At 46.0% G+C, this 23,603-nt stretch overlaps 1 protein-coding gene across 4 annotated transcripts in view; it reads left to right on the forward strand.

Annotated features, from left to right (window-relative positions):
- ARHGEF11 (Rho guanine nucleotide exchange factor 11) overlaps positions 1-17,413 on the forward strand; it is a 153,190-nt gene extending 135,777 nt beyond the window's left edge. For 3 of the 4 annotated variants that reach the window (XM_036754388.1, XM_036754387.1, XM_036754389.1), the window contains 19 exons: positions 1,677-1,856; positions 1,960-2,007; positions 2,161-2,348; positions 2,817-2,963; positions 3,218-3,297; positions 3,450-3,575; positions 3,904-4,021; positions 5,996-6,174; positions 6,639-6,714; positions 7,273-7,440; positions 8,397-8,487; positions 9,153-9,278; positions 9,796-9,866; positions 11,426-11,635; positions 12,204-12,581; positions 13,847-13,942; positions 15,114-15,355; positions 15,504-15,693; positions 16,187-17,413. In XM_036754388.1, coding sequence (XP_036610283.1) covers positions 1,677-1,856; positions 1,960-2,007; positions 2,161-2,348; positions 2,817-2,963; positions 3,218-3,297; positions 3,450-3,575; positions 3,904-4,021; positions 5,996-6,174; positions 6,639-6,714; positions 7,273-7,440; positions 8,397-8,487; positions 9,153-9,278; positions 9,796-9,866; positions 11,426-11,635; positions 12,204-12,581; positions 13,847-13,942; positions 15,114-15,355; positions 15,504-15,693; positions 16,187-16,242 — 2,770 coding nt within the window. In that variant the 3' untranslated portion in view covers positions 16,243-17,413. The remainder of the gene's footprint in view (positions 1-1,676; positions 1,857-1,959; positions 2,008-2,160; positions 2,349-2,816; positions 2,964-3,217; positions 3,298-3,449; positions 3,576-3,903; positions 4,022-5,995; positions 6,175-6,638; positions 6,715-7,272; positions 7,441-8,396; positions 8,488-9,152; positions 9,279-9,795; positions 9,867-11,425; positions 11,636-12,203; positions 12,582-13,846; positions 13,943-15,113; positions 15,356-15,503; positions 15,694-16,186) is intronic. The other variant, XM_036754390.1, reaches the window with a different exon arrangement.
- Positions 17,414-23,603: the final 6,190 nt, after the last annotated feature.

Consider the following 23,603-nt stretch of genomic DNA (forward strand, 5'->3'; position numbering starts at 1 on the left):
CCCTCATACCTTTGACCCTGTAGCCTCACTAACACCAATGATTTCTTCTTAGTGCTGAAGCAGTTAATACATGGGTATTTATGAGAAAGGTCTTGAAACTAGATTGGGTCTGGGTCAGATTTCTCAGAGCTGGTTGGAATAGATAGGCAGTTCATCCCTTATCCCAGGGGTGAGAATGTGGCCTCGAACATGTGGCCTCCTAGGTCCTTGGGTGCAGCCTTTTGACTGAGTCCAAGTTTTACAGAACAAATCCTTTTATTAAGGGGATTTGTTCTCTGAAGTTTGGATTCAGTCAAGGGGCCACACTTGAGGACTTAGAGGACCACATGTGGCCTTAAGGCCACAGGTTCCCCACCCATGCCCTACCCCTATGCCAGTTCACACTAGTTGATGAAGGTAGTAGCCCAGGGGCTATCGAGCATCTAGTTCATGGCAGTAGTGTGCTCTAATTGCCCAGGTGCCCCTTAGCTCAAATTTTGAGAGGCCCCTAAATATTCATTTGGCCTAGGGTACAACATGGAGTACAAATGATCAGTCTTAACAGTGACAGAAATGTATGACAGCACAGTAGTTGCTGGGGACCTGGGGCAGATAGGCATCAGAAATACCATCTGTCATGGGGTCCAGATCACAACAGAACACCAAGAAAAACAACACCAAATCCTCAACTTCTTATCAACACTCCCTATCCCAGAAAACAAAGGACTCCTTGCTATTTTGAGATGCTTTATTGCTAAACTTAGGAGATGGAGAAGAGTGGGTGCCTAGGAGGGAACTGTCCAGAAGAGAGGCAGTATAGTATTATGATACTTGGTCATAGACGACCCACTGACCCTCTCTAAGCCTCAGTTCCCTTGTCTGTAAAATAGGAATAATACCTGTAGGGACTACCCCACAGTGGCACTGTGAAGCCCAAAGGAGACAATATAAAGAAATTTACAAAATTTGAAATGCTGTATAAATGTCAATTATAGTGGACATAATGGGAAACCAAGGTATGAGTAGGGAGGGGACAACAGTTCTGTTAAGATACAAGAAAGGAGGAAAGTTAGAAAGCAGTGAGAACTTTCTGACAGGCAATGGCAGAAAGCCCTGGAATAGGCAAGTGAAGAAGATTTTTTTCTTGGGAGGTCTTGGAAAAAAGAGGGTCCCTCCCCAGCTTGCATCAGAAGAGGGGACTATCCTGTACAGAGGCAGAGGGATGAATAGAATGACCACAGATAATCCTAGGTGAGGAGAACGGTGCTGGGCCTTGTTGTCCTTGATCAGGGACTCTGCTAACTACACCTTCCTAGGTTGGGGAGTTTGGGGGTCTTAGACTACCCCTTTAGTCCCTCAATATGAAGAGCTCAAAGCACATTGAAAGTCTGAACTTGCCTTTCGTCACTAGGGATTTGCTTTCCCCTTTAGACTCCTTGTTAGGTCTTAGAAGAGTACATCCTTAATTAGGCTACAGTGAGTTGCCTTTGTGCAGACAAAGGGAAGGGCATGATGACCTTTGGCATTCCAGAGTGTCTGCTCCTTTGGGGCTTAGGTGGACCATGCAGAGAAGGTAGAGAGGTTGTCGTCTGGCTTCTGAGGGATGGGAGTGGGAAGGAGATGGTCAGATCTTGGAAAGTGCAGAGCAGAGAAGTGCCCAACTTCTAGGTCTGAATCCTCCCCATCTCCTCACTCAGTTCACGTTCAGAAATTCGTCTGGGTCGCTCAGAGAGCCTGAAAGGACGAGAGGAGATGAAGAAGTCCCGGAAAGCAGAGAATGTGCCCCGTTCTCGAAGTGATGTGGATATGGATGCTGCTGCTGAGGCTACTAGGCTCCACCAGTCGGCTTCATCCTCAGCTTCCAGCCTTTCTACCAGGTGGGTAGGATTGAAAGGGGATGAAAAAACACACTAAAGCAGCCATCCTAATAATTGCCTGGTGCTTTGAATAGGATGCTAATAACTCTTATTCCATCCCCAGGTCCCTGGAGAACCCAACCCCACCTTTCACCCCTAAAATGGGCCGCAGGTGAGTAATTCAGCATCCTCTGTTCCCCAGCCCTAGCTTCTTACTCCCTAATGATGCTTATTTGCACAGAAGTAGCTGGAAAGGGCCCTGTGTGGTCCCTTCCTCCGCAGAAATAAACTGAATCCTTCACCACTAACCCTTCATCATTTGCAGGAGCATTGAATCCCCTAGCCTTGGGTACTGTACAGATGCCCTTCTCCCTCACCTTTTGGAGGATGACTTGGGTCAGTTGTCTGACCTGGAACCTGAGCCTGATGCCCAGAACTGGCAGCACACGGTGGGAAAAGATGTGGTAGCTGGGCTGTCACAAAGGGAGATTGACCGACAGGAAGTTATCAATGGTGAGGACTTGTGCTCTGCCCCTCGTCTTCCATCCTGCGGCCATCCTTATTCCCCACTCAGGGCAAGAACTCTACCTCGGTACTAAGAGTGCTTGAAGAAAAGTCTCTTGGTAACCTCTGGAGGTTGGGGGTCCATGCTAACACCAGAAGGAGGCAGTGAAGTTTAATGGGAAATTCTCTGAACGAGGAGTCAGAAGAACTGAATCCCATTCTTAGTTAGGTGACTGTGGAAAAATCACTTCCTCTGTCTGGGGCTAAGTTTTTTTATTTGTTAAAGGAGGTTGGACTATATGAGTCTAAGGTCTCTTAAGGCATAAAAATTTGTGAATCAAAGATGTAGAAAATCAGACCTTCTGATAAGGGAAAAAGGGTTGGGATTTGGAACTACTACTTTTCTCCTAAGAGTAGGGGAATCAAGGAGTTGTGACTCCAAAGCCTGAGGTGATTTCAGCTCTCTTCTTGGCATAGAGCTGTTTGTGACAGAGGCATCCCATCTTCGGACTCTACGAGTCTTGGACTTGATTTTCTACCAACGCATGAAGAAGGAAAACTTGATGCCACGGGAGGAGCTGGCCCGCCTCTTCCCTAACTTGCCCGAACTTATTGAAATCCATAGTAAGTAGCTCCACTGTTAAGGCCCCTGCCCTTTGATAACCTCCTAGTGCTGCTCCTTAGCTCCACAGTACCACCACCTCCCGACCTTGTTCACCTTTCGTTCCCCAAACCAGGCTCTTCTGCTTTCATTTCCTGTATTCCCAATCTCTTACTTTTGAATACTTCTCTTTTCTTCCCTTCTCCTTAGCATAGAGAGTCTGGCAATGAAAGCTGGGCCTTTTGTGAATCTGTATTTTCTCTCCCCTTCTTCCCAGATTCTTGGTGTGAGGCCATGAAGAAGCTCCGGGAGGAGGGCCCTGTCATCAAAGAGATCAGTGACCTTATGCTGGCCAGGGTATGCCCCCGGTATCCCTTTCAGATCATGACTGGGGGGTGGAAAGCACTGCTGGGAGGCCAAGAGAAAAAGCAAGGTCCTGATATGTGGGAGGAAGAAGGGCTCTTGAGAGGCCTGAATGTCAGAACTGGATGCCCATTCTGTCCCCTCAGTTTGATGGTGCAGCCAGGGAGGAGCTCCAGCAGGTAGCAGCACAGTTCTGTTCCTATCAGTCAATTGCCCTAGAATTGATCAAGACCAAACAGCGTAAGGAGAGCCGCTTCCAACTCTTCATGCAGGTAATGCCTTCTGTCCACCCTTCTTCTGCCTGTCTTCTCCTTACCTATCTCTTGTCCTCAAGCCATTCTGCATCCTTGTTGCCATATACTCCAGGCTTTCCTTCTGCTTAATAGAACCTCTTAAGATTTATCATTTTCCTTTACTCTAAGAAGCTTACCAGTACTCCCTTAGATCACTGTCCTCTGCCTGTTTCAGGAGAGGAGATACAACTCTTACTTAGTGGTTTAAACACTTGCCCCATCTGTCTCTGCCTTGATGGTATTCTAAATCTCCCTTCTTCTTCCCCACTGTGACTTAAATTCCTCCTTACTCATTCTTCTTACCCAGGAGGCCGAGAGCAATCCCCAGTGCCGGCGCCTCCAGCTCAAGGACCTGATCATCTCAGAGATGCAGCGTCTCACCAAGTATCCCCTGCTGCTGGAGAACATCATCAAGTACACAGACGGTAGGAATGTGGCGTCAAGGAGGCGGGGGAGTGTGGCAGTCTGGTGTAGAGGGGAGACGACTCACCTAAGATGTCAGACGTGGGTGTGAGTCCCAGCTCCGCTTTTCTTAAAAGATAATTTTATTAACATCTTTTGGTTTTAGATCAACTAAATTTCCCCCTCTATTCCTTCCTCCCCCAAAGACCCATTCCATACAACAAAAAATATTTTTTAACAAAGAATAAAAGAAAAAGAAGGAAAAAAAAATCAACTTAATACATAGAAAAGTTATGAAAACATGTACAGTGTTTCCTACCTGTGGACCTTTCACTTCAGTAAGGAGTGGATAGAGCTATCTTCTCATATCTCTTCTTTGGGGTCACACTTGTTCTTTGTAACTTTGCAATATTCACTTTTGATTACCTTGTAGGACGTTGTTATAGTCATTGTACAAATTGTTTTCTTGGCTCTGATTACTTCACTCGGCATCATAACATTGTAAGTCTCTCCATACTTCTCTGTATCCATAATATTTACCATTTCTTCCAGCACAGTAACATGCCATTAATTCATATACTGTAATTTGCATAGCCATCCCCAGTCAGTGTGCATCTACTTTGTTTTCAGTTCTTTGCTATCACAAAGAAAGCTCAGTAAATATTTTGGTGTGCATGGTGACTTTTTGCTGTATCAGTGACCTCCTTAAATCTTTGGGTCAAAGGATATGGACATTTTAGTCACTTATTTTCACAATTCCAAATTGCTTTCCAAAATGGTTTTATTAACATATCACTCTACCAAACAGTGTACTAGCACAAGGGTGCCCATCTTCACAAATCCCAGTAGGATTAGCTTCTCCTATCTTTTGTTGGCTTTGCCAATTTACCTTTTACAAGACACATACATGTTTTGTTTTATTTTTTTATTTTAATTTGTAATATCAGGATGACAGTACCTTTCCTGCTTGTATTAGGAGGTTATTTTGAGGACAAAATGAGATTAAGAAAATGAAAGTACTTTGAAACATATAAAGTACTATATAGTTTTGGATTAGTATTATCATCATTTGAGAAAATGGAGACAAATGTGGCTTCAAACTTGCTGGGGGGCGAGGGGGGAGGGTACATGGTTAGTCTCACTGGTATCCCAAGGACTTTATTCTCCTTTGAATATCATGTACTCACTTTGCATCTGGGTCATTAGATTTAGGAACATAGGTGCTGTCTCACTTGGCCATATTTTTCTAGACGTGACAGTTTAAGGTACTAGAAGGAAGTTAGAAGCAGTCCTGCCCTACTCTGGTCACCACCCCACACACCTACCTTTGAGGTCCTGCTTTGTTATTTAGGTTCTTTCCCGTTTTTCTTCAGGCCTTTCCTTTTCCTCACCAGTGTCCCCTCAACTCCTTCCATCTCTTCTCACCTCCATCTCTAGCAATGGATATTTTTATTTTTGATTTGGCTCCTGGGCAAGGATGTTCATGGTCCCCAAACAGTGACCCGAACCCTGAGAGTAAACTCAGTTAACCCTTTCGTTTGAGGTATTTGGGACTAGAGATGATACAGATCTGATACGCAGTGCCAACCCCAAGGAAATGAAAAGCTAGATCTGTGATCAGGAAAATGACTGGCCAAATAATGTTTGGGTCTATTCAGATACCACGGGAAGGGAGAAGGAAGGGAAGAAATATTTCTGTTGCATGTAAGGTGTTCTAGGCACTGTGCTGTGCTGGTCACTTTTTGTAAACATTTTCTCATTTAATCCTCACAACAACAAAGGGAAGACAGGTGCTTTTATCATCTCCATTTTACAATTCAGGAAACTGAGGCAGACAAAAATTAAGAATTGCCCAGAGTTACACAGCTAAGTAAATGTCTGAAGCCAAGTTTGTGCACAGGTCTTCCTGACTCCAAACCCTGACTCTTTACCTATCACATCACCAGCTGCCTCTGGAGACTGATGTGTAACATTTTACCCTCATCCTGTCTTAACAGGCAGTACTTCTGAGTATCAGAAACTGTGTCGGGCCCGGGATCAGTGCCGAGAGATCCTTAAGTATGTGAATGAGGCAGTGAAACAGACAGAGAACCGACACCGGCTCGAGGGCTACCAGAAACGCTTGGACACCACCTCCCTGGAGAGGGCCAGCAATCCTCTGGCAGCAGAGTTCAAGGTACTAGGTAGAAGGCAGAAGCAGTTCTCTGCCCTATCCTGATCACCACTCCTGAAAAGAGCTCTGTCTGGAGCATTAAAGGAGACCTCAGAGAAGGAAGATCTATGCCCAGCACAGTCTGTAAAGGAATATGGGACAAAGATGTTATCACCAGACAGAGTTCTAGGTATTAAGGGGTGTGGGGGTGTGGTGAGGCAGGACAAGTCCAAGGGAATCAATCCAGGAAAGTGTTTTCCACTTAGTGGGATTTTAGGAGGGAGGGGGAAGTTGAGGAATAGAATGGACTTGAGGGAAGAGGAGAAAGGAAGATGTCCTCGGAGGGGGATGGAGGACCTGGCAGCAGGCAGTGGCGTAAACAGCCTGTATGAAGGTAATGTGTAGGGGAAGTATAAATTAAGAATAAGGTGGGATGGCCCCAGCCAGAGTATCATTGGTCTCTTCTCTGCCCCCTTCCCTTCCAACAGAGCCTGGACCTCACAACGAGGAGAATGATTCATGAAGGACCTCTGACATGGAGGATAAGCAAAGACAAGACTGTGGGTATGAATTAAGTGGCCTAGGGTCAAGTGGAAATGTTTGGGAAATAAGGGATGGCCAGCCAATTCATCTGAGTCCTCCAGTGCCCGTGACCAAAGCTAGGAAAGGGTCTCAACAAGTCTAAAAGGTAGCATTCTGAACTCCTGGGACCAAACTAAAATTGAATCACCAGACAGTGCCTGGGCCTTCACAGGAGGGATAAAGAGTGAGGCTGAGGTGAATGGAAGTGTTGGCCCATGGAACTCCAGGGACATAAATCTGATGAATAATGTATGTATAGTGCTTTCCAAACCTTAAGACACTATATAAATGTGTGTGTATGTGTATGTATACACACATACAGATAGATTGATAAATATGTAGATGATGCACAGATGGGGATAGATACATACACGGTTGATAGATAAATAAATAGAAAGTAAGTGATAGATAGATGCGTAGGTAGGTAGATTGATCCATTTCAAGAACATCGTGTTAGTGCTGACCTGTTATATTGGGGTGGAAAAATTGAGAAAATTAAGGTTTGCTATGTGTATTCTGTGCTGCCCCTTCCCACCCAAGATCTTCATGTGCTGCTCCTGGAGGACCTGCTGGTACTGCTACAGAAGCAGGATGAAAAGCTGCTCCTCAAATGTCACAGCAAGACCTCCCTGGGCTCCTCTGACAACAAGCAGACATTCAGTCCTGTGTTGAAGCTCAATGCTGTGCTCATCCGCTCAGTGGCCACCGGTACGCTCTTCTTCTACCTCAGCGCAGGCAGCTCAGCCTCTCTGAAAAGGGACATGGCCTTGGCCAGTAGGGTCAAACTCAGAATAGAAACAGGAACCATTAAGTCATATGGAAGGATCCTATGGACCACCTACTGATTTGGTTTTAAAATGTACTGTTCTCTGTGTTTTACTGTATTTTTATGTATTTTGTTAAAACATTTCTCAGTCCATTTTAATTTTGTTCAGGCCCCACTGGGGAATGTTGGAGGCTGTGTTCGACACCTTTGGGCTTGGGCCAGGTAGTTTTTTAGAAAAAGTCATCACCACTGGCACCCACAATCAGTATCACGTGAGATTTTTTGGCTCCCTATCTTGGGAGACCTCTTTGAACATACACCTAGTACTGTCTTAGGGGAAGCTACAGAGAGAAGACAGGCAGATGCTCGAGAGCACACAGAGACACACACACACACACACACACAGAGTCCTTATAAGGGCTAGGACAAGAGAATATCCTCCATCAGTACTGCTAGGGAGGAGCTAATCTGGGGTTGCTGTGTCAGATTCTTTGAAGATACCCTAGAGTAGGGGAATTTGGAACAGGCTTAGGAAAGTCTGGCAGAGAAGAGAAGAGTTGGAAAGAAAGAATTGGAAAAATGGGTGGACTGGGCAAAAGGATAGAGAAAAGAGCCAGTAAGAATGGAAATGAAGGCTTGGAAAAACATCCTCCAATAAGGAAAGACAATGAGAGAAAGGTCTTTTTAAGCCTGAGGCTAATTTGCTTCCTTGTCCTGTACCTGGTTAAAGTTGACTGCAGGAAGGGAGGTCTGGTGTCTCTGAACATTCTGGGCTCTCTTTTAGGCCATTTTCTGGGGTCTAGGTCAGTTAAGGGCTTCATGGACTTCACTTTCTTGCTAGCCAGGCTGACATCAATGGTGCTGCCATTCCTTGTCTCTCTGCTCTTTCCTTACACAGACAAAAGGGCCTTCTTCATTATCTGCACTTCCGAGCTGGGCCCCCCACAGATCTATGAGTTGGTTGCATTAACATCATTGGATAAAAACATGTGAGAAAAATGGTTTCACATCATCCCCCTCTCCTTGAGCTTGGATGTTGTGGGTAAGGCAGGACTTAGGCCAGGAACCTGAAGGAAGCAGGGCTAAGGGAGGAGCTCTTCCTTAGGCTAGCTTAGCCAGCTCTCCAAGAGAGCTTGGGGAGCAGAAGTTCAGTAAGACTTAAGGACAAAACGAGCAGCAGCTCTTAAAGCCGATGACGGAGGCGGAAAGCATGGGGAGCCCAAGTTGGAGCAGATGGCGAGTCCTGAAACTAACCCTAATAGGCTTGACTCCAGAATAATCTGGTGGGGAAAAGACATCAACTACAGCCTTAGCATCTCTTGTCTGCTTTCCTGTCTTTATTCTCCATGTTACCCCATCCCCCAACTTCTATTTTCTCTTCCCTACAATGAACTTAAAGGTTATTACTGTTCCCAAACTGTTTAACTTTTTTGATGCCTCCTGGAGTGCCCTAGGGTCTTGGAATCAACCCCCTTAGGAAATAACAGTAACCAGGGCAGATTGGTTACTCTTTTACAACTAAGCCCAGCAAGTGATTTAAGGTGCTTATAGAGAGGGAGGCCAGGGATGCAGGGTTATAGAGGTAGGCAGTGGGGCTTTCCTTTTCTCTTTCCCTAGTCTCACTATTGACATCTCTCCTTTTACTGAGTAATAGGTGGATGGAGCTTCTAGAGGGTGCTGTGCAGAATGCCACCAGGAACCCTGGCATTGTACCAAATCCTGCCCACCTTTCTCAGACAGCCCCCCAGCAGCCATCTCAACACAGCTCCACACCGACAAGGTAAACAGCCCTCCCTGAGGACCCCAGCAGCCAGATTCCTCAGGCACATGGCTTTTGACTTGTAATTGCTTTAAACCTTGCCTCTGGGAGATTTAGTGGCATCTGAACACACAGGAGCTGGATAACCCCAGGAGGGAAATGTTAGAAGAAGAAAAGGGATAACCCAAGGCTCAGGAAGTTGGGAATATGCCCCCTATTCTTCCTATTTTTCTCTCTTGGATAAAGAGTGGCAGTAAGCTGGGTGGGAGTAGAGGACTAGTAAAACTTAGATGTTCTCTGTCCTCCAAGTCTCCATCTAGGTCAGCCCAATCCAAGTGAAAACACACACTTGGCTCTCCTTTGTCCCTGATCCTTCATTCTTGCCCCCATGCTGAAGGGTACAGAAGGTACAGAAGGATCCAGGGTTCCCGAGATGAAATGTTCATGATGTTCTCTCTGCTTAGTGGTGAGATGGGATTTCATGGTAGCTAGCAGCCTTCTCAGCATTTGTCTCACTGTAGGCCTTTTCTGTCCTCAGCGTGGGGCTCTCTGACTCAGAAGCATCCCAGGGAAATGACTGCCAACCAGAAGTTGAACTACTGCCTAGAGGTAAATACCCCTCTCTGTGGGTCCAGGCTGTCTCCTCAGAGATCTGTCTTATGGTAATGATTAGGATCGTCTGGAGAAAGATGATTGGAAGGGGTTGAGAGGAACAGAGTTTTAAGTGATGAAAAATGGGGTAACCTGAGAAGTGTAGTGGGAACATTAAGGAGGACTTTGAATTTCTGGAAGAGAGTTTCATATTTAATCATAGGAGGGAGTCACTGAAGATTTTTCAGAAGTGTAGAACAGCTTGACCAGAGCTATGTTTTAGGAAAATCAATTTGGCATCTATCTGGAGGTTAGACTGGAGAGGAAAGAGACCCTGCAGGAGCAGTGAAATGAGTTACATGACTGGTGTAAATAATCCAGTCAAAAGATGAGCTAGGGCAGTGGTTGTGAATGGAAATAAGAGAACAGATTCAAGATGGCATTGGCTACTGTTGGCTGTGAGGGTTGAGGTGAGGAAGAGCAAATGGTCAAGGATGATTCCAAGGTTACAAACCTAGGGGCTACTGGGGAAGAAGATGGTAAACATTTCTAAGTAAATCATTGTATCAGATGTTTTGTTTAATTGTTTTCTTTGTAACAAGGGAATGTTCGTTGAGGGAGGTGGGGAGCCAGGGAATCAAGTGATATAAAAATGAAAGATATCGCCCAAAAGGTTATCAGTTGGTTTGGTTTGGTTTTTCAGTAGGTTTAGAGGAGGAAAAGTTACATTTAGAGGATAGAAATGAATAAGGTTTTCTTACTGGAACAGACTCCAGTTCAGTTTTCCCAAGAGACAAAGGGCACTTAGAGGTGGGGAAAGAGGAAAGAGGCTCAAATCCCTGCAGAGCATTGACGTCACCGTGGCTTGGGAGTAGCCTGGAAGAAAGACCCTAGTGCCCTGGAGGCTGCAGTTCCCAGCTGCTGAGTCAAAAGAGAAGGGAGGAATGTAAAGACTGGAGGCTAGAAGACAGCACTGTATAGTGGAAAGAACACCAAAGTGAGGGCAGAGGGCCTGCGTTCACACCTCTGCTGTGTAGGCAAGTTATGTCATCCCTGGATTTCAATTACTTCACTGATAACTGGTGAGGTTAGACTAGATGAGTTCTGAAGGTCCCAAAGAGGTTGTTGCCATCTCCAGGTGTGAGGTGATAGAGGACCCAAACCTAGAGAATAAGGGCTGTGGGAGAATGGGGACAAAAGATACAATTAGTGGGATGAGATTTGGGGTTGAGGTGAAGCCCCAGATTCCCCATTTAGAAGTTAACCTCAGAGGAAAAAAAATTCTAGAATCCTGGGGCCGAGAGAAGCTAAAGCAATTCATTTGGTTTCTCCTCTGGTGTCCTTCGATGGTATCTTGATCTCCAAGGAGATGGGCAGCATCTCCGTGGACCTTACCTCACCCCAGCTAGTTGATTTTTCATATTTAAATTTCTTCCTTGGTTTCTGGGGTGTCCGAATATCAGGAGATGTTGCTGGAGAACAGGCAAGGAGATGCGCCAAGACATAAACATGCTCACATCTAGAAATAGACTGCTTTCTTTTCTCCTCTTAATATTCTTCTTCCTTACTCCTGTTAGGTGATAGGTCCCAACAGTGGGTTAATGGGAAACGTCAAGCATTGTTGGAAGAACCAGAGCAGGAAGGCAGTGAGGAAGAGTTGGTTGCCCCAACGTCCACCTCATCCCTGGGCGGAGGGGGCTTGGGCATCAGAACAAGAGGTGCAGTCCACCTGCCCCTGCCCGGCCCATTGTTGATGGAGGGATTGGCTGACTCTGCCCTGGAAGATGGTGTGTGAACAAGGGGCCCTGTCCCCACCCCTCACTCCCTGCTTGATGCCCGCCCAGTTCCTTTCTAAGCTTTATTTCCTTTGATTCTAGTTGCATGGCAGACCCAAGACAATAGGGTCTAGGACCCACCCTCACTCCTGATCCCTTTTCGCACATTTCACCTGTGCCTTAAAGGCTAGATCTCCTGTCAGGATCAGGCTCATGGAAAGGCCTTGCTCACAGTATAGAAGTGATCCTCAAGCAGGGCTTCAGTGGGGTTTGAGGTTCCTATAGAGCTATAGGAGCCTTGTTCTTTCCCAACTACCCCTACTTCAATTCCCAGAGTGACTTCGGAGGGCCGGTGGTGAAATTACTACTGATCTGCTGGGTCAAGGTGCTTCATCTCCAACTGAGATCTGCTTGTAATGCTATTAATCTAAGAAGAACAATTTCCCCCACCCCCTAGTTCCACCTATTGGCCTGGTATCAAAGAATTTGCAAATCTGCTGTACAGGAGGCATCTGGATAGGAAAGAGGGAGGGAGTAAGGGGAGTTTCCCAGAAGCCACAACTCTGATTTCCCTCTCCAGTGGAGAATCTTCGGCACCTGATCCTGTGGAGCCTTTTGCCCGGTCATACAACAGAGTCCAGAGCTACTGTGGAACCAGAAGATGACCTCACACCCACACCATCTGTCGTCGGAATCACCTCCCACCCCTGGGACCCAGGATCCCCTGGGCAGCTGCCAGTTGGGATGGAAGGAAATGACCATGCACCCTCTGATCAGATGACTAGCCGACTGGAGCTGGAGACAGGGGAGTTAGATGATGCAGCCCTGAGCTCCCTAGAGCACCTGCCCCCAAGAGCCAGAAACTCTGGAATCTGGGAGCACCCAGAACTGGACAGAGACATGACTGAAGAGCCTCCTACCACAGAGGCTGTTGGAAGTTACAAAGTAGTAAGGAAAGGTAAACACAACAGAAAAGGTAACTCTGAATGAAGGAGTCAGAGACAGACAACCTGAGAGCACCTAGGACCACTCCTTACGCACAAATGCACTCAAAGATATATGCTTACATAAACTGGATTTGAAAGAGTTTCCAAAAAACTACTGTCTTCTCCCTTTCCCTGCCCACTCTTGTCCTGAGCACCCTGTATGCTATGTTAGATGATGAAGGGAGACACAGAAGTTGGAAAAGATCTCTGTCCTTTGGCAGCTCCAAGTGTAATGGAGAAGATGTGGCTTCACCCCTCACCTGCTTCCAGCCTGATGGGAGAAATAGACTTTGCCCTCACAGAATGTTGTTTCTGATAGAGACTGTTGTCCCCCGGGGATCCCTTTTCTGAACGGGGAGATAGGATACAGAGAGTGAGAGAACAAACCTTCCACCTAGAGCTCAGTAGGGCAGGGGCGTGGGGGTGGGTGGGGGCTGTGGCAGTTACAGGGCATTGGATGAGAAGGGGTTTGGAGGTCAGTCCACTAGAGGAATGTAGAGCAAGGTTGGAAAGGAAATCTGGGAGGATGGAGGAGGAAAGGAAAGGGGAACTTTGTGGATTTTTAAAGGCTTAGTAAAGTAGGATTCAGGACAAGACTAGCTAAGGAAAGGTTACCACCTCTGAGGTGGTCGTAGGGATGAGATGAGTTACATAAAGGAGAGAGATTGTTAATAGAGGGACCAGACTGCAGGGTTTGGGTCTGAAATGAGAGGCAATGATAGCATAACCACTCTAGGGTGCCAGGCAGCGAGAAGTGGGATCCAAATAGTGTTGGGAGAGAGATGCCAGGATTTTGTTGTGTCTGAATCTTCCATCAGTTTGATTATCAAGACTAGCCCAGCTTCCAAACTCCCTCTCCATTAGGATTTCCCATTTATTCCCTTAGGATTCATATTTTTTCTCTGTTGTTCTCTGGGGACTGACAGTCTTCATACTTTCTCTTTCGGTGAATCAGTAGAAAGTTCTCTCCCATTCCCTGGGGTATAATCATGTATGATCTTATGTTTACTTTGTTCTTTCTTAACTTTTTTCCCCTTTTTTTTCTCCCACCTCCTTTGTTCTTTCTGTCTTTCTGTATATTCTATGTCTCTTCCTCTTTCTTCTTCCCTTTCCCCTCTCTCCCTCCCTCCCCCCATCTTCCTCTCCCTCTCATCCTCTCCTTCCTTCCTTCTCTCTTTCCTTCCCTTCCCCTACCCCCTTTTCCTTCTCTGTTTCCTCCATGGTGGTGGTGGTGCAGCTGAGGTGGCAGGCAGCAATGCTGTCCCTACATTGCCAGAGTGTGGCAAATCAGAAACTGAGCCACCAGAAGCTGGAGGCGGACCTAATGCCGCGGGTAACATATGGGATTCTCTTGGGAGCTGCTAAAGGGGTAGGGAAAACTGAGTAAGGGCAAAAGTTCAGAGCCTGCAAGGAAAGCCAGGTGGGAGCAAGGAACTGCTGTCTGAATTAATTCTTCAGGTCCCCCTTTTAGATCCAGTTAGACCCTAGCCACCAGCTTTTTGGTATAGAATGGTGAAGTTAAGGTCTGTATGGGTGAAGAGGGATGGGCATGCTGACCTTTGGCCCATACCTCCACCTTTGAAAAGTCACATATCCTTTATAGACAAAAGAAGTCCCAGCTAGACAATGTCCAGGAAAGGGAGGTGCAGAGAGAACACCAGCATGAACTCTTATCCTTGCACCTTGACCCCCTAGCTGACTGGAGCCATGCATTCCCCATCCCTTCTTGCCACCATTAAAATAGGCTGATTAAAGGGCCACAGGTAGTGAGAGTAGAAAGCTGCTCCCTGGACCCTCTCCTCTGTCTCAGGTCCCCTTTGTGACACTTTATCTTGAGTCTCTGCTAGGGTATAGAGGAAACAAGAAAAGGAGGACAAATGTTACTCTTCTGAAGCAAAGCCAGCTAGAAAGCACTGCTGTCTTGTTTTTCATTCAGGTTTTAAACCAACTCACTGCCTCAATGGCCAGCCCAGCCCAGTCCCTCACCCCCCCAAAGCATTGCTTCCTTATCTCTCCAGTTGAGGTGATCTGCAACCTTTTTTTTCCTTACATCTTCCTCTCACTTCAAGCATCAACCAGTCCCTCCAAGACACTATTCCGTCCCTGGGTTGGGTTTAGTTCAGAATGAGTTACATGAAAACAGAGAATTTGTTTTGTTTTTAAAGCAGAGAATATTAACTAACCCGCAGGAGACCCATCATAATATGCTGATAATGCAAAAGGTATGAGATGCTCCAAGAAGGGCATTTGAAAGGCATTGTGCAAGAAGTGAACCAGTTGTGCCCTTTCTTCTGTACCATGCCTGCAAGGAGCCTGACTTCAGGGAGCTGCTTAAAGGCCCATTCATGTGGCTAGAATAGAGGCAGTATTAGTTAGGCATGGTATTTTGCTTCTCTCAGCCTATCTTTGTGCAAAGGAAATGGGGAGGGGAAGCATGTCTTTCCACTTACTCTGTACTCCTGCCTGATAATCTCCATCCTTCTGCCTCTTGCTGTGGGAAACAGGAAACTGTTTTTATGTCAGCATGCCAACTGGACCCCCAGAGTCAGACACGGACCCGTCAGATGTAGCCAGGAGCTTCTCGCAGCACAATGCCCCCAGTGCCTCCCCAACAGAGCCTGAGCACCAGGGAGGCCGTGGAGATGAGAGGAGGGGTCAGCGTAGAGCCTCCAGTCTGGCCCTCAGGGATGTGGGCATGATCTTCCGGACTATTGAGCAGCTCACACTAAAACTCAACAGGCTTAAGGTGAGAGGGAATGCTTGGACACCACCATAAATCTTTTCCTTCTGGATCCCAGCAGACTTACAGCCACTCTCTTTCTCTAAGGGGTCAGTGGGTGGAGCAGTGTCTGAGCAGTACATTTACCCCACCCCACCACAAACATTTCTTTTAGGACTTGGAGACAGCCCACCGGGAGCTGCTAAAGTCCTTGGGGGCAGAGTCATCTGGTGGTACAACACCTGTGGGTGGCCTCAACTCGGAGGCAGTTAGGTGGACCGAGAGCTCCCCTTCACCCCCAGCCAAGGAGCCCTTCTCTTCGTATTCCAAGGACAGTCATGAGCAAGGACCAGGCCCTGAGGCTGGTGAGTAAAGCTGACTTCCCTATCTTCCCCAAGGTGGCCCTGACTGAGGAATAAAACATCTGGGTTGTATGCAAAGAAGAACAGGGATATGAAGGGGAGAGGGTTCTAATTTCTCTTTTTGGAGATAGCTACCCAGTTCATTCCCAGAGCTAAAGACCATGATGTAGGAAATGCCTTTAGTGAACCCACCCTTTGCTCTTTGCCATGGAGATAAGCCTAAAAAATGTTAAGACTCCCAGCCTTATCTCCAAAAGTGACAACAGAGATGTTCCCTCCCCATTAGATGTCCACACAGAGAAGTTGGGAACTTCATTTAGGCTGTCTGTTAAGGAGACAGAGTAGGACTGCTTCTTGTGAAGTATGGCCAAGGCTGAAGAGGTTACATCTTACGATCGCTGGGATCTCTAGAGTGTCTCTAGTGACAAACACATCTCTCTCCTAGCCTCCTGTACCCATCCCACTTCTTTCTCTTCCTTCCCACTCTATTCTGCAGGCTCTGACAGCCTAGAAGACAGTCCAGCCGACACAGCCGTTTCACTGGGACTTTAATCATGGAAACCTCCAAGACTTCCTGGCTCCCCGCCTCCTCAGGGACTGCCCCAGGGCAGGGGGCACAGGAGGGAAGACCCCAAACCTCCTTCCTGTGGGGAGGACTGGAATCTAAGCCAGGTCTGAGGGGGAGCCAGGTGTCTGGCTCCACGCATGTTGCTTCTTCCATTCAAATCTCAGTCAAGTTTGCTGTCCTCTTCCCCTCACTAGAGCCTCACGTCTCCTCTGTGCATGCTGATTGCATCTGAGAGGTCCCCGTTCCTTCCTTGAACACGTGTACATACACATATTTGTATATGTGTATATACCTTGCAGACTTGACTATCACATCTGTCCATTTGAGCGAGAGATGGAGTCGTCTGTATAAATGCACTTTCTCCACCCCTATCCCTTTTCCTTATAGGATCCCAAGGCAGGGAGTTTAGGCACCTCCACTCCCTCCCCTTTGCCATTTTGGTTTTCTATAAATATGTATGTATTGTATGTGCGTCTTTGCTCTTGTAAATAACTTTACTCTTAGGCCTCTGCTCCTGAGATGGGGTGGGGAAAGACTGGAGGCAGCTCTGAATGGGAGTGCCAGGGGCAGAGGGAGACATCATTCAGTAAATGCTAGTAAATAACCTCTTCCCCAATCCCTAACTCAGCTCTGAGATTAGGGAATGGGCCGGGGCTCCTGAGGAAGAGCCAGGACAGATTATCCCACATTCCTCTAAGCATGTGAGGGAAGCAGAACGTTTCCCTCTGTGAGAAACTGTGAGAAACAGGGCTCCCAGCTTGTTGTCTGTTGCTCTCTCTTCCCTCCCAGTATTTCTTACCTGCTCTCCCAAAGCCAAGGAGAGCTTCTTTGGGGATCTGGTGTTAAACCAGCCAAATGTTGAATCCCTCACCCCATCTCTGTTCACTCCCATACCTACAAAGGAAACCAACGCATTAGGAATAGAGCTGAAAACTGAGTCCCATAGGCAGGAGGCATTGAGAGCTGGAACCCCTGCCATGCCCAGAACCTGCCCCCGGAAGGCAATTTCTCATTAGTCCCCATGATAGCTGTCCTCCCTTTAAAGATTAATAGAATATACACACTGTGCTAGGTGTATATATATACATAATATATATATAATATAAATATATATAATATATAAAATATAGATATGGAAATGACTGCTGTTAAAAATGATGTATAATCTTTTATTTTCCTTTTATGGTTAAGATTTTTTTTTAAGAAAACTTAAATATTCTTCAGCTGTGGTGGTGTGTGATTCTTGGAGTAGGCTTTTCCTGGGAGGGCACTGGGGAGGGCCTCACCAACAGGACCTCCTGCCCAAATGCCTGTTTTTAAATCACCATTTTCATCTAAGAGCCTCATATAAAGATGCTAATAGATCTGGGTCTTACACAGACACAGCTCATAATGTGCATGGGCAAACCAAAAAATCAGGATGTATTTCAGTATTTAAAGGAGCTAAGGTTTAGATTTGTTGACTACCTCCTACTAAATGCAGATTGAAGCCTCTCTAAATTTCCTAGATAGGATTCATCACCCTGAGACCAGCCTAGAGATGACCTTATAAGACCACAGATAGTGACCGCCATAAGATGATCCACCCATAAGCGTGTAATTGGCATCTCCCCCATCACCCAATGCCTTGGCTATGTGCTGGGTCCTGTGGCCCTTTCCCTGCTGTAAGACGAGAGAGGAAAGCTGAATTGGCTAGTCTTGACTTTCACTGTGAGGGGAGCGATTAGCCTGGGCTGGAATAATTGGAGGAAGGCTTCATGAAAGAGAACTGGAGATGGGCTAATGTAAATTTCAGTTACATTGTGCTTTAAAGTTAGTAAAGCATTTTACAAACATGACCTCATTTGAGCCTTGGCCACAGATTAGAAAAGGAACAGTGAATCGCTTTAATCCTGCTTCTGGTCTCCCCCCCACCTCCTCTCCCCCATGAAATAGGCTGAAAACACCCGTTTCTCTCTGGGAGGATATGAATCCCATTTTACAGAAGATGCAGTTGTAACTAAGAGATTAATCCAAGGTCGCACACAAATGTGAATGACCGGTCCAGGACAGCCTGACTTCTGGCCCAGTGCTCCTTCTATATACCATGCCAAAGAAAAAGTTGGAGAGGGTGGTAGCCTTAACACGAAGTTTGGGAGTTTGACCTGTGTCCTGTAGGCAGTGGAGAACAGGGGACATGATATGTTGTAAAGTGTTTTAAACAAATTCACATGCCTGCAGAGCCCTGAACTTGGGAGTCACGTTTTAGTCTTAGCTCCACTAGTTTACTACTTCTCTCTTTGGCCCTTAGAAAGGGAATTGTTCCAAAGGAGCTCGGAGGTACCTCCCATCTCTAAAGATCCACAATTCTAGAAAATGGAGAGAGTAGAGCCTCGAAGGATTGCTAAATGTAGATGCCCAAAGAGGATGAGAGGGAGGGTGGGGAGCATCGCTCACAGAGGCTGTAACTTAAGCAAAGTTGTGGAACTATTAGACTAATCAGAACAGAAACATGTTAGGGAGCAGTGGAATAAGGTTGGCATAAGAGGGTGGGTCCAGGTACTGTCCACGTACAACCAGGAGTAAATACATTCATAGAACGGACCATGGAACCAAAGTTGGGGGACTGCCATCCCAGACATGGTGGTGGACCAAGTAAAGCCTCTTGTCTTTAAAGAACTGTCAGGGTTGGGACGTGGCTCAGCAGTCTATAGGGAAGTTGAGTGGGAAGAACTTCCACCATTCATAGAACTGCAGCTTGTTTAGACTGGCAAATACACCTATCCCCAGTGCTTCCTGGGGATTAATTAATCCCAGGCTGGGCTTTGGGGTGGTGCCTGATGAAGATACACTATTGATCACCATAGGGCTTTTCTCAGTTTTATTGGGAGAGGAGGCACACATATTGTATGTAATCCATCTAGATGGTTTTAGATGTCAGTGCTACAGGAAACTGAAAGAAGCACAGTCAAGGAAGTCAACTCAGGAACTTGTACAAGAATGGAAGAGTTGAAAAGGAAGGAACAGGGAGATGGGAGGCTGGGATGGACACTTCCAGGTTGATTCAGCCTGTAGAGGTAGGTGTAGAAGCAAGATAGCTAGATGGCGACACTTCATAGTCTAGCTCTGATTTCTCTTTCCAGACAGACTCTTTTCTTTCCCTTACACGTTCTGGCATTTGGACCCAGCTGCCCGACTCTCTGTTCCTTGTATGTGGCATTCCCTCTGCCTTGGCTCTCCGTCCCTCTTGCATAACATGTTCTTCCTCCTCACCCCTACTTTGTCAACTCCTTGGCTTCCTTCAAACCACAGCTCCATGCTGCTTTTAGGACTCCCTCAATCCCACAACTTGGGTGTCACCTCCTACCAGATACTTTTCTTGATCTCCCCGGTTGTCAGTGTGCGTCACCTCCAGAATATATCTGATTCCTCTTCTATGCGACAGCCCTTCAAATTCTTGAAGACCATCGTGTCTTCCTGTCCTTTATCACTTCCCCCTTAAATTTTCTTTTCCATGCTAATTAATGTCCCCACAGTCTTCAGCTAATCCTCATATGACATGGTCGTTGTACAGATAATACCAAGACCCAGGGATGTCTGGATATTACCCTAATACCCACTATCCCCTGTGTATAGTTTTTGTATATACTTTTTATTTATTTATTTAATATTTTTAGTTTTCAGCATTGACTTCCACAAGATTTTGAATTACAAATTTTCTCCCCATTTCTGCCCTACACATCAAGATGGCATATGTTCTTATTGCCCCATTCCCCAGTCAGCCCTCCCTTCTGTCACCCCACTCCCCCCCATCCCCTTTTCCCTTACTTTCTTGTAGGGCAAAATAGATCTCTATGCTCCATTGCCTATAGATCTTATTTCCCAGTTGCATGCAAAACCAACTTTTTTTTTGAGCATCTGCTTTTAAAACTTTGAGTTCCAAATTCTCTCCCCTCTTCCCTCCCCACCCACCCTCCCTAAGAAGGCAAGCAATTCAACATAGGTCACATGTGTATCATTATGCAAAACCTTTCCACAATACTCCTGTTGTGAAAGACTGACTATATTTTGCTCCCTCCTATCCAGTCCCCCTTTATTTGATTTTCTCCCTTGACCCTGTCCCTTTTCAAAAGTGTTTGCTTTTGATTACCTCCTCCCCCATCTGCCCTCCAGTCTATCGTCCCCCCTTTTTTTAATCCCCTTCCTCCTTTCCTGTGGGGTAAGATACCCAATTGAGTGTGTATGTTATTCCCTCCTCAAGTCAAATCTGATGAGATCAAGATTCACTCATTCCCCCTCACCTGCCCCCTCTTCCCTTCCAACAGAACTGCTTTTTCTTGCCACTTTTATGTGAGATAATTTACCCCATTCCATCTCCTCTTTTCTCCCTCTCTCAATATATTTCTCTCATCCCTTAATTTGATTTTATTTTTTTAGATATCATCCCTTCATATTCAACTCACCCTGTGCCCTCTGCCTATATATATGTGTATATTCCCTTCAGCTACCCTAATACTGAGGTCTCATGAATTACACACATCATCTCTCCATGTATGAATGTAAACAAAACAGTTCCACTCTAGTAAGTCCCTTATGATTTCTCTTTCTTGTTTACCTTTTCATGCTTCCCTTGATTCTTGTGTTTGAAAGTCAAATTTTATGTTCAGCTCTGGTCTTTTCACTGAGAAAGCTTGAAAGTCTTCTATTTTATTGAAAATCCATATTTTGCCTTGGAGCATTATACTCAGTTTTGCTGGGTAGGTGATTCCTGGTTTTAATCCTAGCTCCATTGACCTCCAGAATATCATATTCCAAGGCCTTTGATCCCTTAATGTAGAAGTTGCTAGGTCTTGTGTCATTCTGATTGTGTTTCCACAATACTCAAATTGTTTCTTTCTGGTTGCTTGCACTATTTCTCCTTGATCTGGGAGCTCTGGAATTTGGCAACAATATTCCTAGGAGTTTTCTTTTTGGGATCTTTGTCAGGAGGTGATTGGTGGATTCTTTCAATTTCTATTTTACCCTCTGGCTCTAAAATATCAGGGCAGTTCTCCTTGAAAATTTCTCGAACGATGATGTCTAGGTTCTTTTTTTGAACATGGCTTTCAGGTAGTCCAATAATTTTTAAATGATCTCTCCTGGATCTGTTTTCCAGGTCAGTGGTTTTTCCAATGAGATATTTCACACTGTCTTCTACTTTTTCATTCCTTTGGTTCTGTTTTATAATATCTTGATTTATCATAAAGTCACTAGCTTCCACTTGCTCCAATCTCATTTTTAAGGTAGTATTTTCTTCAGTGGTCTTTTGGACCTCCTTTTCCATTTGACTAATTCTGCCTTTCAAGGCATTCTTCTCCTCATTGGCTTTTTGGAGCTCTTTTACCATTTGAGTTAATCTATTTTTTAAGGTGTTATTTTCTTCAGTATTTTTTTGGGTTAACTTTAGCAAGTCATTGACTTGTTTTTCGTGGTTTTCTTGCATCATTCTCATTTCTTGTCCCAGTTTTTCCTCTACTTCTCTTACTTGCTTTTCCAAATCCTTTCAGAGCTCTTCCATGGCCTGAGACCAATTCATATTTTTCTTGGAGGCTTTTGATGTAGGCTCTTTGACTTTGTTGACTTCTTCTGGCTGTATGTTTTGGTCTTCTTTGTCACCAAAAAAGGATTCCAAAGTCTGAGTTTGAATCTGAGACTGTTTTCGCTGCCTGTTCATGTTCCCAGCCAACTACTTGTCCCTTGAGCTTTTTGCTTGTAGAGTAGAGAGTACTTTGTGCCAAGCTTGAGGGGCTGTGCTGTTGTTTTCAGAGCTACTTCTACACAGCAAGCTCTGCCACACCAGTGCTCCTTCTCCCCCAAGAACCGCCAACCAGGATAGCTGCCTAGATCCAGGCAGGGCAAAGCAGACTTTGCAGCCCACTCTAATCCACTGCTTAATTCTTCCCACCAGGTGGGCCTGGGGCCAGAAGCAGCTGCAGCTGTAGCCTCAGAGCTGCACCACCTCTGCTGCCCCCGGGGCGGTGACCTAACTGCGAACTCCTTTCACTCTGTCCCAGCAGCTTTTCCCACTAACCTTCTCTGTTGTCTGGCGTTTGTGGCTTCAGTAGTCTGGTAGCTGCCACAGCTCACTTATTCAGGGTGCTACGCCTGTTCCGCATGGCTCCAGGTCTGGTTGGTCCTGGCGCGGCCCACGCTGGGCTCTGCTTTGTTCCGCTCCCAGCTCCGTGCAATAGACCTTATGTAGCAACCATCCAGGCTGTCCTGGGCTGGAGCCGTGCTTCCCTTTGCTATTTTGTGGGTTCTGCAGTTCTAGAATTTGTTCAGAGCCATTTTTATAAGTGTTTGGAGGGACCTGGGGGAGAGCTTAAGCAAGTCCCTGCTTTCCAGCTGCCATCTTGGCTCCGCGCCCATTTTTGTGTATTCTTACCTGTGCACCTCTTGTTTTGCCCTGGTAGAGTGCCCTCCCTAAAGGCAGGGTCAATTTTTTTTCTATCCCTGAGACAATGCCTGGCACATAGTAGGTACTTGGTGGTAAGTACTTGTTGAATTGTTGAGTAGGACAGGAGAAGGTGGCTTTGAGGTGGAGCCTCTCCTGCTTGTGGATCACTTTTCTCCTGAGAACTTGCTCCCAAGCAGGGTATTCAAACTCCCAGACTCCTTTTCTCTGAGCACTGTCAGCAAAGCCTCCATATATAAAGATGCCAGAGCTTCTGGCCCTCTAACCCAGGGGTCAGCAATCTTTGCATCATGGCTTGTGGAATGGAGGCTTATCCTGTGAGCAGAAGTAAACATTTTCATGTTCACGGAGTGGATAGGAGGAGACAGTATGGGCTGTGTTCAGATGGGGAGGGTCCATAGAATCTCAGAGGTCGGTTCCAGCCTAAACCTGAACAGGAATCCCTCAACATCACTGCCAGCCTCTGCTTGAAGAGCCTATTTTATGAAGCAGCCTGTTACACTTTGGTTGGCTGTCATTGTTTGGACATTTCTAATCGTTAGGAAGTTTTTCTTTCTGTTCTCTAGAACCAAGCAGCATATATCTAATTCCTCTCTCACGTGACACCCCTTCAAGTTCTTAAAGACAGCTATCATATTCCCCTTACATTTTCTCTTCCAAGCTACCCCAGAACCTTTCACTAATCCTCATATGGCATGGCTTGCATCTTCTCACATGTTTTATGGATGAACTGCGCCCTATAGACATCTAGGTCCTACCCCAAGTTCTACTGTTCTACATACCTCTCTGGTCCCAGAGTAATAGGTAAGTCCATAATGAAGTGCTTGGAGATCCTCAGAAATAAAGGTACAAGAGCATTTTATTATTAACCCAGAGATAATTTGGTGTGTTAATCCTTCACCCTTGAGGGGC

This window comes from Trichosurus vulpecula, chromosome 4 (assembly GCF_011100635.1).
Source record: "Trichosurus vulpecula isolate mTriVul1 chromosome 4, mTriVul1.pri, whole genome shotgun sequence".
Classification (NCBI taxonomy): domain Eukaryota; kingdom Metazoa; phylum Chordata; class Mammalia; order Diprotodontia; family Phalangeridae; genus Trichosurus; species Trichosurus vulpecula.